Source organism: Lissotriton helveticus, chromosome 10 (assembly GCF_964261635.1).
Source record: "Lissotriton helveticus chromosome 10, aLisHel1.1, whole genome shotgun sequence".
NCBI lineage: Eukaryota > Metazoa > Chordata > Amphibia > Caudata > Salamandridae > Lissotriton > Lissotriton helveticus.
Window position 1 is genome coordinate 420026317 of NC_136071.1, and position 17722 is coordinate 420044038.

The window sequence follows — 17722 nt, forward strand, 5'->3', positions numbered from 1 at the left end:
AAAATCGCATAAATAAAATAAAATTACATAAAATAACACCTCTACCCTTGTATAATGCAGGGCCTAATTCAAAATCCAGACTTTGGGCATAGCAAAATTGTAAGAAAAAAAAACAGGTTTACCTCGCGTTCAGGGCAAATAACCAAACCAGACAAAAAGCACAATTTTCACCATATTTATATTCAGTTAATGTAATTCAGTTGTTAGCTCACTCGAATATTCTGTAACATTTCAATCAATAAATAAACTTTAAGTAAGCCTCCTATGACATGTTTCGTATTTTATTGTGCATGCTTCTTTTAGAAGTGAATACAAAGAATGAATAAACCATGTTCTACTTTTCTTGGGTATGCAGCAAATATGCCCATCAGAAGGTCCAAGGGGAAACTAAGAGATTTCCAGGCATGATGTCAATTCTGAATGCCTGGTAAGCTTGTGGTAATCTGAGTCACAGGTTAGACTCTGGATTGATGCTTCTATGAAGTCGACATGGCTGGGCTACTGCAAGTCACACAAAGTACTCTGCTTGTACAATACCATCAATTCTTTTCTTTTTTGTCTCTCATGTCAAATCTCCCACCTAAGCACCTCCCAATGTTACATTTATTTTCGCGGGACAGGATGGACAGGGCACATTTCTTGTCATAATTGTGAGCCAGTCAAAAGTTTTGAGAGAGAGATAGCTGTCTCGCTTGATACTCCAATAGTGGACTGCCTCTTACCTGCCCTATTGCGCCTTCTCACAATTGAGCCTCAGCTCACTCTTGAAACCCCTGGTATCTGTTTGTATATGGCTTTGTGATGAGGAATGAGTGAGGTAGTGGGAAATATTGCAAAAAAACTGAATTTAGCACCAATGCAGGATTCGTTATAATTTTCAAGAGACCTAGGAGAAAGTGATAAGACAGTTTTTAAGTAACACAAATATAAGAGTTCTGAAGAAGAGCCTTGTCTGGCATGACAATCATGGGAGTTCCTTCTGGACAGTAAGGCTTTAAAGTGCATTCAGGTTCTTGAAGAATATCAAAGATAGAGCTATGACAAAATGAAGCCAGACAATTTAGTGTAGGACAAGGTGTCCATTGACAAGTTCATTGGCATCGTCCAACATGTGCCAAGTCTAGTCCTTTGTTGGCTCTTTTAAGTGCAGAGTTTCATAATGATTACATTTGATTCCAATGAAGACATTTAAAGACTAGAGATCCTCAGGAAGCTACAGTACAGTGTCGCACAAGGCAGTTTTAATCTTACTCCATTAGTTTTGTTAAGTGGCAGTGAATACCAATATAAGTGGAATGAAGGTGGTACAGAGGCAGTATTAGGATCTTAAGTTCTGCCCACCATTCACATTTGCCATGTAACTATCAATGGAATGGCAGAGTATCCCAGCTGCAGGAGGTTATATGATGGATGCTGCTATCTAGAGAGGACGGAGCTGCTGTGGGACAAGCCGGATGAGCTGGTGATACCACTCAGTTGGGAGAAGCCACTGCAGGATTCCAGGCTGGTCATAGAGCCCCTGAAAAAAAGCAACAACACATGCTTTTAAGGTCAACCCCTTTACTTACTGTCAGACATTGTACAGTGCTCACTCGTTGCAAGACACATTTAAATGACATTTAATTGGACCATTTAATTTACTGCTTTCGCACAATGTTACCTCATTTACGCAGCATTAATTGAAACCTGTCAGCAGAGTGCCTACTTCTTGCTTGACTTGTCCAATAAACTGAATATGAAGCATTCTTTGCTGTCACAAAGCAGACTCACAAAATGCTGCACCGTCACCCAGGGATATAGTTCAATCAGTGAGATTGCGAGAGGGGAGGTTGGGGATGTGAATCTCAAATTTTCCACCTAAAAAGTAGTGGACTGTAGGGTGGAGGGGTGAGAGGATCATGGTTTGGGTTGGACTGTTTCCATAAGGAACATGGGCAGTACTGATTTGCATTCGGTGTGCCTCTGTCTAGAGTGACATACTGGGTGAAAAACAATGGGTTGGAATGTTACCCTGAGAGGTTGCCACTGGTTAGGCTATTTAAAAACATTCATTGTGAGAAGTTGGCCTGGCATATGCTGTCTACTATTCTAGTGGGCACCTGGACCAGTCCAAACAACCCTTATTGATGATAGGTTTAAGACAACCTTTATTGAAAGCTATCCTAGTGGTAGCTATGGAGAGCAGTCTTGAAGGAGTGTTAAGCAGCTGGGTTTACCAGATTATAACCTCTTGAATGCCTAAATGAAAATAGATCCACACAAGGTATATATATATAAAATATATGTATTTATTTCTAAACACTCTCTAGTAATCTCTTTATGAGATTACAGAGCAAAGCACACACTTTAAATGCAATAGAACTTCAGTAAATAGCACAATATACACTGGGCCCCAGGGGGGACCAACCCATATATTAAGAAAGTGGTATAAGAACCACGACTTGACTAGACACAAGGCCTAGAGCCTGTAGAATTGCTGGGACCACAAGAAACCACCCAAGGTAGTGACAGGGGACACACGGGGGACAAGTGCAGTGTGTGAACACAGCCGCGAATTGCCTTTAACTTCTATGGGGAAAGTCCTGGTTGGAAATTTAAAGATTAAGGACACTTAGGAGAGGACTTAGAGCATACCCCTTTAGACTTAAGGTGTCCTAGGCCAACAACCACGGGATAACTGGTGTACTCGAGTTACCTCACCCAGGGAAGCCGGGTGCATACGTGTCTTTTGGTGTCGGGAATCGTCGTTGATTTCAATGGTGATCTGCTGCAAAGTGCTGCTGCTGTGGAGAAGAAAAGTATCCGGTGTGATCCAAGCCTGGATCAAAAATGTGAGGAACCTGAAGGCAGAGGGGACAGAGTCTGGGCCACTTGCCAGTGACCAGGGGCACGATAGACGAATGCCCACTGATGTCGGGTGATTCCGGTGTGAAGAGGTGAAGCTTGACTTTGCAGCCTCGAGGACCAGGAGGCGTTGACGATGACCAGGAGCTCGATTCAAGCTGTCCCACAAAGGATGTCAAGTGCTACGGTGCCGGTGCCTGAATAAGACCCAACAAGCCTTGGCAACATCAACCCACGCAGGAAGAGAAAAGATGCTTCGGAGCGGACCAGCAATGTCCGGGGGACTCACCAAGTGGTGGAGAGTCAGGGCACGTCTGGAACAACCAGGGAAGCCCAAGGAAAGTCAAAGTTGCCTTCTCAGGGACCCACCAGTTGACAGACCAGGGATCGCGAAGGTACCTCAAGCAAAAACACAAAGGACCGGCTCACGGAACACTCGTGGAGTGTAGGCCAGCAATCTTTGGTAGAAAAGGTGCTCGGGGTCTGGGCTACAAGAAACCCAATGCACAGCCTCAAGGAACGTTGAGGTGCGAATGCACTTGCAATTGTGCATGGTGTTCAGGGGTTTCAGTTTCACGGTACCCACGAGAGCTTCGGGTCGCAGCTTTGCTGGGTACTCGGGTCAGCCTCAGGAAAGTCTGGAAATCGACCTCCTGTGTTGCAAATACTTTGGAGTTCGGCGGGATCTTCGGAGATGCAAACCCGTCAGATGCGTCTTTGGTGCCTGCCACACAGGGGAGTAACTCCTTTACTCCAAGGGATATTCTTCAGTCATCCATCATCGTGCAGATCATCGAAGTTCCAGGATTCAGTATCAGAGTTTCGTCCAGGTGTAATCTAAAGTCCTGTTGCCAGGGGTTCCTATCTTACACCCAATGAAGGGGTTGGACAAACTCTGGGAACCCACCTATGGGAGGGTCTGGAAAGAGGGGTGGCTACGCCCATTTCCTTTGTCCAGTTTTGCACCACAGTAGGGGCTGGTAGCCCCTGCAACCAGTTTGAACTGGGCTATGCACAGGGACACCAAATGTGCCCCCAGTGCTGACTTTAAGGCACGCTTGGAGTGCACCCACCCAGCCCCAATACACTAAAGCCTGTCTGGGAGGTGGTGACAACTCCCTGTGACAGGAAACCTATTGTCCAGGCCTCCCCTGCCGGAGTTTCGTCCAGCAGCAGGAGGCCAGACTTGTGTCTGTGGCATCCATTTTGTGATGCCAGGGTTCTTTTAAACTAGTACTGGGTGTACCGGTATGTACATGACTCTCCCTCTAGAGGGGTGGAATCATACCCCCGCCACCAGGACTGGTGGGCGGTATGATTCCAAAGTGTTTGACACCAAACACAACATGTTTCCTTGCAGCCATTCCAAAGTTAGCATTTACTCCGAGGTTATAATGCACTTAAGAGTATATGGTCTGCTGCATCACAGAACAACCCCGGATAATAGATTCCGAAGGTTGCAGAGTGGCCCTGCTCATGCATGGGCACCCTCTCACACAAAACCCAGCACCCTACCTTCAGGATTGATAAGGCCTGCCATAGGGGTGACTGATAGGTTTGTATGTGTAGTGATATAAGGTAGATATAGGGAACCTCTATCTAAGTAAGGGGTGTATACACCACCTTACACAGGCTGCAGTAGCAGACCTGTGGTGCCAATTTGGAAGGCTTCCCAGGGGTGGCATAATACATGCTTCAGCCCCTGGTAGGCCTCTGGGGTACCTATGCCCTGGGTATATAGGATACCATATAATAGGGGCTTATAAGGGTACCGCAGTAACCAAACTGGAGTGTACCCAAAGTACATGGAATCATTTTAGAGAGGAAAGCAGATAGGCTGGATCCCAGCCAAACTAAGTCAAAAACCATCAAAACACCAGAGAAAATGTGGGGGCAACCATATAGTCAGAATCCGCCTTCCTACATTCATCACATAATTTTTCGGGTGTTTGATTGTCAGTAATATACCTGAAAACATGAGACTGGCACAGTTTTCCAAGCCTACTACTGCCAATGTTTGAGAATTGCAAAAAGTAGTGAAGTTGCATTCATTCAACGAGTACTTCAATTGGTATAGAGTCACTAATTATGGTAATTGGATCACTATATATATATTCAAGATCCCCATCCAAAAAATGAACAAGTTTGAACCTCTTAGTGAAAGGAGAATGCTGAGAAAAACTAACACAGCCCCCATACACAACAATCGAACCAAGAATGCATTTGAGGGTGTTGCACCCCAACACCCTGCTGAAGATACACCCCTGCCTGTCCCACATCGCCTTGTAGTTTTCCCTAGAAACACATGACTACGGTCACGTATAACACAACTGCCTGGAGCCCCTTCTCTGGGATCACTTATTATAAAAGTATATTTTCACGGCATGCACTCTATTTCATCTCTGCTACAAGAAACCTCGAGGGTAGCGTTGTGAAATCAGTGCATAGGGACAGGGCTCCAATGTCTAGTCCTCTTTGTTTACAAATCCTTTTATCATGTGACTGACTGCCACATGTACTAAGCCCGAGTCGCAAATAGAGGAGGGCGTACTGGCAAATTAGTTGGGCAAGCTGAGTCAGAGGCGAGTCATGCACCTGGCTAGGCTCTAAGGGCCAGATGTACGACCCTTTTTTGCAGCCACAAATAGAGAGCCTCCCATTTGCGACCGCAAAAAAGGGTAATGGCATGTACTGTAGTAAGGCTTATAGGTCCATTGTCGACAATTGCTAAATTAGCATGAGCTTCGCTGCCATGAACCTGCTTTTGCGCACGACACTGCAAGCATCTATTTTGTAAGACTTTATTTGTGCCCCTTTTACACATGAGAACTGTCTGCTTTGCAGTTTCTTTGCTGTGCTCTGAGATTTAATCTGCACACAATGTTCAAGGTTAAACAACAATGTCCCTTGTTATTCTGTTCTGATCTGTCCCTCACACCTAGACATAACAGGCTACACACAGCTGCACCTCTGGAAATCGTGTACTTTAATACTGCAACCACAATCTGTTTTAGAATACACGGAGAGACACCTTTCCAGAGAGAAGACCCGTGGTTAATTCGGTAATGGGCAAGCGTCCGACAAATAAGGGTGAGCTACCTTATTGGCTTGCCGAAAAATTTGGACAGCTTGAAACTGTTTTTCCTAATACCTCTTCTGTAGAGAAACACAGAATTTTTAGTTTGCCTCAAGAGTTGCTTCCCGAGTTAGCTGATTGTAACACCTGGGGAAAGGTGTTTCCTGTTGTATACTCGAAGTGTTTTGGCACACCATCTATGGCTGTCCTCCCCTCCGTGATAAAGCGTGTGCAGGATGAACACGACGCTGAAGCGGCTATGGAATTGGGGATGCGTCTGGTGGGAGTATTCGACGTGGTGGCTAATATGATCCTTGCCAATGTCAAGGGCGATGCTGTGAGCTTTCAAGTCGCAAACGGCTTGGCAGCAGTCCCTGAGATGGACAAACCACGCAAATTACCAAAAATTATTACAAAGGCTTATAAAACCATTGGCTGCAATAGTTTGGGAAACAAACATTTTACTCAATCGCAAACACAGGGTCAATCACTGCCTAAAGTTCCATCTGATACAGTAGGATTCCCAGTCTTTTCTAAAAAGAACTGGAGAAATAAGAAAAAGGGGCAACTACAACAACAGAAACAAGGTTCGCGTGCTAGTTCCCCAACACATGAACCTTCTGAGCGTTCTTATGACTTGCGCGACCGTGCGAAATTAAGACTCCTGATAGATTGCAAGTCCCTGATCAGCGTTCTCCTCGTTCTTCACAGGACACATCCGGCTCACAAGCTGGTGGTGGGGATCACCAGGATCGTGACAAGAGTCAGCAAGTTCCAAGGGAAAGTGATCAGACTCGTCAGTTTGACGGCAAGGGGAGGCAGGAAGAGCAACCACGTTTCCGAGCCCCTTTTCAAAAGAAAAAAGTTGCAGCTTTAACAGTGAGATATGCCTCAGACAGTGAGAACATGAGTACTGGATTGGACTTTGCGGTAACCCTGCTAGACAGCACAGCGGAAGTTGCAATAGTGCCGGAGGCACTGCGTCCTTGTCTGGAGGTGACAGCAACTGTGGAGACAGCCGACACAGGGCTAGCCCCCCCGGATCGGCTGTACGAAATAGTTTTTCGTATAGAGGGAGACATTGAGCCTGTTATTACTGGGATTTTTTGGGAGAGTCTGACCGCTTCCTATGACATTTTGCTAGCGGTGGCGGACTGGCCCCTACCTTTTGTTCTGGCCGTGGGGAGGACATGATACTTCCTAGTTTTTCACTTTACGTTCCCAAAGAGCATGCAGATGCCTTTGAAGCTGTGTGGGCTTTGGCCCTTGCTCCGGCTGTGTACCGTAATCAGGTTGGCTGGGATAAAGATTCACCGCTCCATGATATTCCTTTATGGTCGATGCCTCAACCGCAACCCCAATATCCTATTAGACAGGGAGCAAAGGTCCTGTCGCTGACATTCTCACTCAGTTGGAATATCAAGGAGTGATTGAGATGTGTATATCGCCAATGAAAAATCCGCTCTTTACTGTATCCAAACCGGGTGGGTCGTACTGCATAGTTTTGATTGCCAGCATTTTAACTCCCATTGCCGGACCTTTGCAGTACAAAATACCCATAGTTCTGCCTTGGTGGACAGCCTAGTTCGTAAAAAATACAAAACTACACTTGATATTTAAAATGGTTATTACAGCCATAATCTGTCCCCTGAATACAGCCAATGGACCGCATTCACAACAGGTGGAATACAGAAAAAATACCGGCGTTTGCCTATGGGCTACAAAAACAGCCCCGAGATATTCGCTGCACGTGTTGTCTCTTTGTTAGACAGCATAGACCCGGGTGTATATTCGTATGCTGATGATATCTACCTCACTGACGATGAATTATGGCCGCATCTGTGCCGTGTTGACCGCATAATTCTGCATTTTGCAGATTTCGTTTTCAAGTTTAATTTTGCCAAGTCTCACATCGCATATTATGCGGTGCTCGTCTTGGGCTATGAGCTCAACAAGGAAGGTTGAGGCCTGGCTCCTCATTTCCTGGAGAAATGCTCATGGTTGCAATCTCCAACCACACTGAAAAAACGTCAGTCTTCGCTGGGATTTCTAAATTTCAGGCGTGCTTATATTCCCGAATATGCCCAGGGTATCAAGCCACTTTATGCCTTGATACAACCTACTTTTTCCAAAGCCAGCTGGTTACCGGAACATTCTGCTATATTACTTTCTTTGCAATCTGATTTGCTTGAATCTAAATACTTGTTAACGCGTGATAACCACACTAACCTGGTGATACGAATCGTACCAGGTGCAGTGGGTTTCACTTACTTGACGTACAATGAAGGAGACACAGTGCCAATCGCATACAAATTTGTACACTTGTCAGAAAGTTTTGACAGCTTTCCAAATGGTGGTTCTGAAGGAACGCACCTTGGCACAGAGAAAACACTATTTGGTTGTTAGAGGCAGTAACGAAGGCAAGTGTGCCAAACTCAAAAGCTTTAAACCCCCGTTGGATACAATGGGCTACTTCTTTGACGTCTCCGGATGTCACTTTTATCTTTTATGCTTCTCTTCAGACACAAGAGTTCTTGCAGTATGAACATTTTGATTCACCTCCTTTGTCTTTACTTCCTTTGGAATATTATGCGTGTATTATCTACACCGATGGTTCGGCTCAACCGGCTACGGTTTCTAAACATGCTTACTCAGCAGCATGTGCTATTGTTGCTGGTACAATGATGAATGGAGAATTCAAATCTTCAATAGTGCACACTCAGGCTCTGGGAGACTGTACTGCACAATTGGCCGAGCTGCGTGCCTTAGTTCTTGCTCTCGAGTTTGCTGATCCAAAAGTTTCAACACTCTGCGATTCTTATTACTGTGTTCAGTCTTTCAATGACAATTTATACTTCTGGTCTAGGTGGGCGGATCCCATACGAAATACTCTTTGGCATAAAAATGTTTGTGCCAGACCTTGATGGTCTAGACGTTGCAGCGAATGCCACACCTTTTGACGTAGATAATCATTCTGCTATGTTACAGCATCTACAAGAGACCCGTGCCAGCCTTGTTACTTTGCTGTAAACTGGGGTGGCATGGTGAGCAAAAGAACGATGGATTTAACCCAGATCTCTTGACTGGGGGTGAATGTATGATTTGTTCAGCATTCTGTCCATCATTTGTTTGCATAGCAGTCTTGCTACTGAACATTTGTCTTCAGCAACTGATGCAGCGCTACAGAATCAGACCATGGATCTTGGGCAACCCAATTGGCAAATGGGCAGAGTAAATGTTTAAAGGCTGTTAACTCCTTAAATCTCCCCCAACCGAAAAGAATTGAGGTAGTGTTGTCCCTACTCAAAATCTATAGAACACAGTGTGTACTCACTGTAACATACGGGGCCGAAATCTGGGACTTTATAAATTCTAAGAGTATCCAGATCGAAGAAAACAGATTTTGTAGGAGAATTCTGGGGATACCTATCTCCTCCTCATCCTTTGGCTGTCATAATGAGCTAAAAAATGTTATATAGAAGATTATATTAGGTCCTGTTTTGGTTAAAAGTCTGGCAAAATCTGGCATCCTCGCTAACCAGCGAAATTATAGTCGATTGTTTAAAATGCGACAGGGTAGAGACATACCTTGGCTGGCAGAAGTAAGGCAAAGTTTAACTAGAGTAAATCTTGACCACGTTTTTCAAAACCCAGACCAGTTACAGGGTAATAACAAAAAGACTATCTGAGAAGCTATTTGTAAATACTAGGGGACATAAGACATGCACAAGAGCTCTCTAAAGCATCCGTCGCATGTTTTATATCTATGGTAGATGACGGAGGCTGCCCCTCTTATCTACCAGCTAATTATCTTTTAAGAGACATTAACCATTGGGATCGAAGTTATTCATTTGTTTGCGTAGCAGCCTTGCTACGGAACATTTGTCTCAGCAACTGATGCAGCGCTACAGAATCTAGTGGTCGGCTGGCTTCCTAATGTTGGAGATCTGGTCCGAGAAAAGGAGGAGAACAAAAAAAATGTGGTCGCTCTTATCGTGCACCGGTTCCAGTGCTTGGCCTGAAGGGTACATGAACAGTGATTTTACCTCCAGTACCAGGCCGCAAAGACAACAGATTCATCTCACTGGACAATGTCAAGTTACAACATCTGGCTGATTCTGAATAGTGTGACACCTGCTATTTCCTGTCCCACAATTTCAAGAACTCGAGAAACTATAACATCTTCTAACTTGCCAAATGACAGTGTCATCGAAATGGTCACTGATATTGAGGCTCCTAACGTCCTTCCTATGTCAACAGATATGACAGATGCTGAATACACATATCCCACAAGTGGCTCTGTGTATGATTTGCCATACACCATGGCAGATTTTCATTTGACGCATCCTCCACATCATCAGGTGACCCAACATAATTGTCCCTTTTTTAATCTTGTTTTAAGAAGACTTATTTGTTTCCTCCATGGACATACATTTGGTTGACTCTATTTTAAATTTTTCGTTTTATGTCCATTGGGTTTTTAACTGTATTTTTTCAACTCATCAAGGGTCACTACTTGGCTGAACGCTCTGCTGCAAACTTTGTAGATGGAATTTTGGCCCCACATTCATCTTCACACATCATGAAGAGTGACCAGACTCTTGCTAACATTTCAACGTTCCCTGTTTCAGATGGTATAGTTTGGGATAAAGTGGGTTTACAAATTCATGGTCCTACAGAGCTGATTAACGTACCGTACGTCTTCAGAGTCTCTATGGGTGATGTGGTTAACAAGACATTCGTTCAGATGATTGGGATGTGCGTGCGATTCAAGCTTTGTTTTCAGATGTAAAATATTATGCTCCTTTTAATGCTGAAGACTTGTATATGAATTCTTCTAATTATGCTGACCTCTTCTGTTATCAACATTATGGGCATCATTTAATACACAAGACTAATAAATTACGTCCTGTCGTGATTTACACTCAGTGGGAGCATTGCCCTACGCCAGCAAAGGGCAGCTCGAAAACATTAAAGAAAAAATTGACCTACTTTACAGAATTTAGCCCATCCAAACCTGAATCTTTCTATTTCAAAATAAATAGCCCCTACTCTCAGAAACTCATGTTGACACATAGTAAATTAATATATTCTTCTTCCTTTCGCCATAATCTGGCCATAAAGGGTTATGACCATTGGGAGGAAACCATTGATCTAAAATCATTTTGGGGTTCTAAAGACTGGCAGGTGCGAGGCTCTGAGGCCCTATATCGTGCATGCCTCATCCCCACTCAAATGCTATTTTTGAATAATACTATTTACTAAACCACATGTTTTGGTTTGTCGACTACTAAACAAATGAACGCCCCAGCCATTCCGACTTTAGCTGAATATAATAATTGGCGCTCACCCACAAATTGCACCATTGAGGATTTACAGAGTTTATTGAAAAATAATTAATTTCATGAATTTTCCATGGATCCCCTGGGTTGGTCAATCTGGCCTAATAGTTTGAATGCCTGCCAACTCTGCTTTCTTAACTCTAGTTTAGGTTATAAACATGATAGGCCAGACCCTAGATTTTCTGATTCACATACTGCAAACCTGCTTTTGACGAAGTGTTGCTCATTTATTTATTTATTTAAAGAGCGCCAGAACTTCATAGCATTTCAGTGTTGTTTTTCTTATCTATTTACATAGCGCAAGGATTCCATAGCGTTTCAGCGTGTATTTATTAATTTAAACAGCGCCAGGACTCATTAGCGCTTTTCACTGCCTGGTCACTGCTTTACCGGATGCCTGCTTGCTCGCTCCAATATTTACAGGCGCATTGTGTAATTGACCTCGTGTATTATCCCCCGGCGCCCTGCTCTGCCCTCCCCTCCATTTTGATTCTGTTGTTGTTGTTGTTCCCTTGAGCCCGCCACGCCTCCCAGCTGAGCCGCCCTCCCACTAGCAATATAGAGCGCCCTCTGACCTCACAGCGACGTGATCCACTCCTCGCTCCTGCCTCGAGTGGTCGCTCCCCTGCCTGCTTGCTGCTAAAGGCGGTATCGTACTGCAAACCTGCTTTTGACGAAGTGTTGCTCATTTATTTATTTATTTAAAGAGCGCCAGAACTTCATAGCATTTCAGTGTTGTTTTTCTTATCTATTTACATAGCGCAAGGATTCCATAGCGTTTCAGCGTGTATTTATTAATTTAAACAGCGCCAGGACTCATTAGCGCTTTTCACCGCCTGGTCACTGCTTTACCGGATGCCTGCTTGCTCGCTCCAATATTTACAGGCGCATTGTGTAATTGACCTCGTGTATTATCCCCCGGCGCCCTGCTCTGCCCTCCCCTCCATTTTGATTCTGTTGTTGTTGTTCCCTTGAGCCCGCCACGCCTCCCAGCTGAGCCGCCCTCCCACTAGCAATATAGAGCGCCCTCTGACCTCACAGCGACGTGATCCACTCCTCGCTCCTGCCTCGAGTGGTCGCTCCCCTGCCTGCTTGCTGCTAAAGGCGGTATCGTACTACAAACCTGCTTTTGACGAAGTGTTGCTCATTTATTTATTTATTTAAAGAGCGCCAGAACTTCATAGCATTTCAGTGTTGTTTTTCTTATCTATTTACATAGCGCAAGGATTCCATAGCGTTTCAGCGTGTATTTATTAATTTAAACAGCGCCAGGACTCATTAGCGCTTTTCACCGCCTGGTCACTGCTTTACCGGATGCCTGCTTGCTCGCTCCAATATTTACAGGCGCATTGTGTAATTGACCTCGTGTATTATCCCCCGGCGCCCTGCTCTGCCCTCCCCTCCATTTTGATTCTGTTGTTGTTGTTGTTCCCTTGAGCCCGCCACGCCTCCCAGCTGAGCCGCCCTCGCCCCTCCCCCTTCCCACCATCCATATATGACAGTAGCCCATGCGCGCAGCGTCCACGCGCAGCGACCGCGCCCAATCCGCGCCGGAGGTGCGCCAAAGGTAAGCCCGTCTACGCCCGTCCGCGCCTGGACCGCGCCCAGCGCCATACCCCCTGCCCCTCGCGCTGCCCAGCCCTCCCGCACTACCTACGATGCCGCCACCCTCCTAGCCCTTAACCCCGGTCGCGCCCCCAACTGCGTCCAAGCCGCTCCTGGACACACCCATGGACCATTCTCCTGCTACTCCTGCAAATTCATCGGCACCGACAACATCTCCGCTACGACCACAACACAGATTCCTGACCCCAACCACCTACAGTGCATCCTTCTCAACACTCGATCGGTCCACAGACACGCCATTGACATATGGAATCTACTAGACACCATCTCTCCAGACGTCGCCTTCCTAACTGAAACTTGGATGAACGCTTCCTCCGCCCCAGACATCACCATTGCCATCCCTGAAGACTATAAGATCACACGCAAGGACCGTACCGGCCACACAGGAGGAGGAATCGCTATCGTCCATAAGAAATCAATCCGCATCTCAACCAGCTCTGACGCCAACCTCGCTAACTCCGAACACCTTCACTTCCAGATCCACATCGACCCCAAGACCACACTCAGAGGCACCCTCCTCTACAGACCACCAGGACCCCGCGCAAAATTCAGTGAAGACATCACGGACTTCATCACTCCTCACGCGCTCCCCTCCAAAGACTACATCCTTCTAGGAGATCTCAACTTTCACCTTGAAAAGATCAACGACCGCAACACCACCACCCTCTTGGACAATCTCGCCAACCTCGGACTTAAACAACTGGTCACTTCCCCCACCCACATCGCAGGTCACACACTCGACCCCATCTTCACCTCCAGCAATCATGTCTCCTTCAGCCACACTACGGATCTCCTCTGGACCGACCACAGATGCGTTCACTTCACCTACAACAAACCAAAACCCACCAACCACCTCCAACCAACTCTGCAAAGAAACTGGAACAAAATCACCACGGACCAGATCTCCGCATCGCTCCTTCTAAACACCCCAGCCCACTCTTCTAACGCAAACGAAGCCGCCGCCAACCTCACCCTATGGTTATCCAACACCGCCGACACCTTAGCACCACTGAAGAAACGTCAAAGCAAACCTGGCAGCAAAAAGGCCTCATGGTTCAACGATGATCTTAAGAAGTCCAAGAAACTCTGCCGCTCCTTTGAAAAGGCCTGGAAAAAAGACCCAACCACTAGCACCAAGGACGCCTTCAAACACGCCACCCGCACTCACCACCAACTAATCCGAAAGGCCAAGAAAACAACATTCAAGGATCGACTTGACAACAACGCCCACAACAGCAAGGAACTTTTCAACATCGTCAAGGAATTTTCCAATCCCTCGGCCAACTCCAACGACATCACCCCCTCTCAAGCCCTCTGCGACTCCCTAGCCTCATTCTTCCACAACAAGATTGCAGACATCCACAACAGTTTCGACAACCAACCCGGAAACCAACCCACCCTACCATTTGCTGAACATTCTCCCCCCGTGAACACCCTTAACGACTGGAACCCAATCTCCACTGAGGACACAATCCGCCTGATGAATTCCATCCACTCAGGATCCCCCACAGACCCATGTCCTCACCACATCTTCAACAAAGCAGACTCCGTCATAGCACCGCACCTCCGAGAAGTCATCAACTGCTCCTTCAACTCCGCCACCTTCCCGGAAGACTGGAAACACGCTGAACTCACCGCCCTTCTGAAAAAACCCACAGCGGACCCCACCGAACTCAAAAATTACCGCCCCATCTCGCTCCTTCCATTCCCGGCCAAAGTCATCGAGAAAGCTGTCAACAACCAGCTCGCCGCCTTCCTCGAAGCCAACAAATCCCTCGACTCCTCACAATCTGGCTTCCGAGCAAAACACAGCACTGAGACCGCCCTCATCGCAGCAACAGACGACATTCGAACTCTACTGGACAATGGAGACACAGTCGCCCTCATCCTCCTCGACCTCTCTGCAGCATTCGATACAGTCTGCCACAGCACCCTTTTACAACGCCTCAATAACATCGGAATCCAGGGAAAAGCACTTGAATGGATCACCTCGTTCCTCACCGGAAGAACCCAGAGAGTCCGCCTCCCACCATTCAAGTCCGAGGCCACTGAAGTCATCTGTGGCGTACCACAAGGATCCTCTCTCAGCCCCACCCTCTTCAACGTATACATGAGCCCCCTCGCGGCCATCGCCCGCCAACACAACCTCAACATCATCTCTTACGCGGATGACACTCAACTAATCCTTTCTCTCACCAATGACCCCAGCACCGCCAAAACTAACCTTCACGAAGGAATGAAAGAAGTTGCCGAATGGATGAAACAAAGCCGTCTGAAACTGAACTCAGACAAAACAGAAGTCCTCATCTTAGGTACATCCCCCTCTGCATGGGACGACTCCTGGTGGCCGGAAGCCCTCGGAAAAGCACCCATCCCGACAGACCACGCACGGAACCTAGGCGTCATCCTGGATTCTTCACTCTCAATGAACAGACAAGTCAGCGCCGTATCCTCTTCCTACTTCAACATTCTTCGCATGCTCAGAAAAACATTTCGCTGGATCCCCACCGAAACAAGGAAAACAGTCACCCATGCTCTGGTCACGAGCCGACTGGACTACGGAAACACCCTCTACGCAGGCACTACCGCTAAACTCCAGAAGAAACTCCAACGAATCCAAAACGCCTCAGCCAGGATCATATTAGACATCCCACGCAACGAACACATCTCTGGTCACCTTAAAGACCTCCACTGGCTACCCGTCAATAAGAGGATCACTTTCCGACTGCTAACCCACGCACACAAATCACTCTACGACATCGGACCAGAATGCCTCAACTCACGACTGTCCTTCTACACCCCCTCCCGCCAACTACGTTCTTCCAGCCAAGCCCTCGCCACTGTACCTCGCATCAACAAGACCACCATGGGAGGCAGATCCTTCTCATACCTGGCTGCTAAAACATGGAACTCACTCCCCGCTTACCTTCGCCTTACCCAGAACCACCTAGCATTCAGAAAGCAACTTAAAACATGGATATTTGACAAGTAATACTCCCCCTCTTTCTAAGCGCCTTGAGACCCCCTGGGTATGTAGTGCGCTATATAAATTCTCTGACTTGACTTGACTTGACATACTGTCACGACCTACTCTGTTGGTAAACTGTGCCAACAATGGTTACAGCACTTGACACTGTTGTCTGTTAAACAACATTTATCCTTGCTGTCCAATAATATTAGGATGGACGATTTTGTCTTAGGACCTAGAGCTCCTAGAACAAAGAGATGTATAAATGCTGCTTACAATGAAATTTGGAAACTATCACAAATAGAAGCAGCATCGCGTTTGCGGGAAATAGACCAGGTAAAGTTGGAAAAAGTTTTTGCTCTAGTCGACAACAGCATTAATACACTGTCTTCCCGCATTTATACATTAGAAAATATTGTTTATCTGTTTTTGACATTGTGCAAGAAAATGTTTCTCTGTTATATCATGGTCAAAATCAATTATGTACAGTAATGCAATTTGCATGGACTTTGCAAACATTGAAAATGCGAAAAGTGCCATGGGATTTTTTTAACACTACCGCTTTATTTTCCCCGTTTAATTTGACAGACAAACAGCAATTTATGTCCATGAAAGATGTAACTTATACTCTTGCACATTGAAAAAATTGACCCTTTACTATTTTCTGTGGGGAAATCAGATTCTCACTGTTTCAATTTTCATCCTGTATGAAACATAACCCTGTGGGCAGTTTTGAACATCTTGGAGGTGCTTTTTTACATGAAATGTGGTTTCTGCCTTTCACTTATCGATGTTTAAGGGACAACACTGAGGTTTACCTAACCGGGGAGGATTGTCATTCCACTGTGGGACACTCCTTGGTATGTAAAAACATACAGTTGAACGGGGCCTGTAACCTTTCAGCTCAGAATCTTGCATGTGTTTTAAAAGGCAAACCAGCTCTAGCCATAATTCCCACATTCACACTGCTTACTAATGGTAGATCTCTTATTTTAACACCTTGGCTGCTAAGGCAATTCCCGCTGGGTGCTGATCATCGTGGATTCCCATTGTTCATGACAAGGTCAGCTCGTCATTAGCAGAGCTCCAGTGTACTGCATGACGAGCTGACCTTGTCATGAGCATCCAAGAGGTTAAATAACCAAAAATGCTGCGGCTTGCAGGCTGGCATTCCTTACATTGTAACGGTTTCCCAGCGCGTAAATTGTTGCAATAATGTGCTTTTCCTACCCCCGCATGGGCAGCTGGATAGTCCAGTGTGGCCTTCAATTCCAACTTTGAAGGCAGATTTCAACAAGCTGAGCAGATTAAAGGTGCTTTTAACACTGCAAGAAGTTGCATTGACTTCCGCATGTGAAACCTTCACGCTCCAGGTGGCTAGTGCGGCGTCTGAGATTCAAACACTTTTAAACACAAACCTCCCACAACATTTTGGGGAGTTGATTCATCGTATTTTCAATGCGTCTCATACACAAGACCTAGCTCATTTTTTTAAACATGTGTGTTCTGGTCTCGTTACTTCGTTTCAGACTATATTTGGTGTGGTACACTGCCTCTTGCGCCTCTCAGTGTGTCTTATGGATTATCGTTCCGTTTTGCCTATTTTACTTGCATGCAACCTGTGTTTTCGTGCCTCCGCTGTGACTTTACGTGGGCATTGGAGTTATGTCTCACCAACACCTCATGTCCAATCCCGGATTTCAATTGGCTAATGGGCCCCTTAGTTGCTCATGAGGAGTGTAATGAGATTGGCTTGATGGCGTGTGCTGCTGCACTTTGCATTTTGGCACAATGGGATATCTGTGAGGCTTCACAGAATCTCCTACTACAGGGCTACATTGAACATCACACAAGTTATTCATCAAT

At 46.0% G+C, this 17722-nt stretch overlaps 1 protein-coding gene across 2 annotated transcripts in view; it reads right to left on the reverse strand.

Moving 5' to 3' along the window:
* Positions 1-260: 260 nt before the first annotated feature.
* SEC14L5 (SEC14 like lipid binding 5) overlaps positions 261-17722 on the reverse strand; it is a 792673-nt gene continuing 775211 nt past the window's right edge. For both annotated transcript variants that reach the window (XM_078664277.1, XM_078664278.1), the window contains exon 16: positions 261-1519. In XM_078664277.1, coding sequence (XP_078520403.1) covers positions 1417-1519 — 103 coding nt within the window. In that variant the 3' untranslated portion in view covers positions 261-1416. The remainder of the gene's footprint in view (positions 1520-17722) is intronic.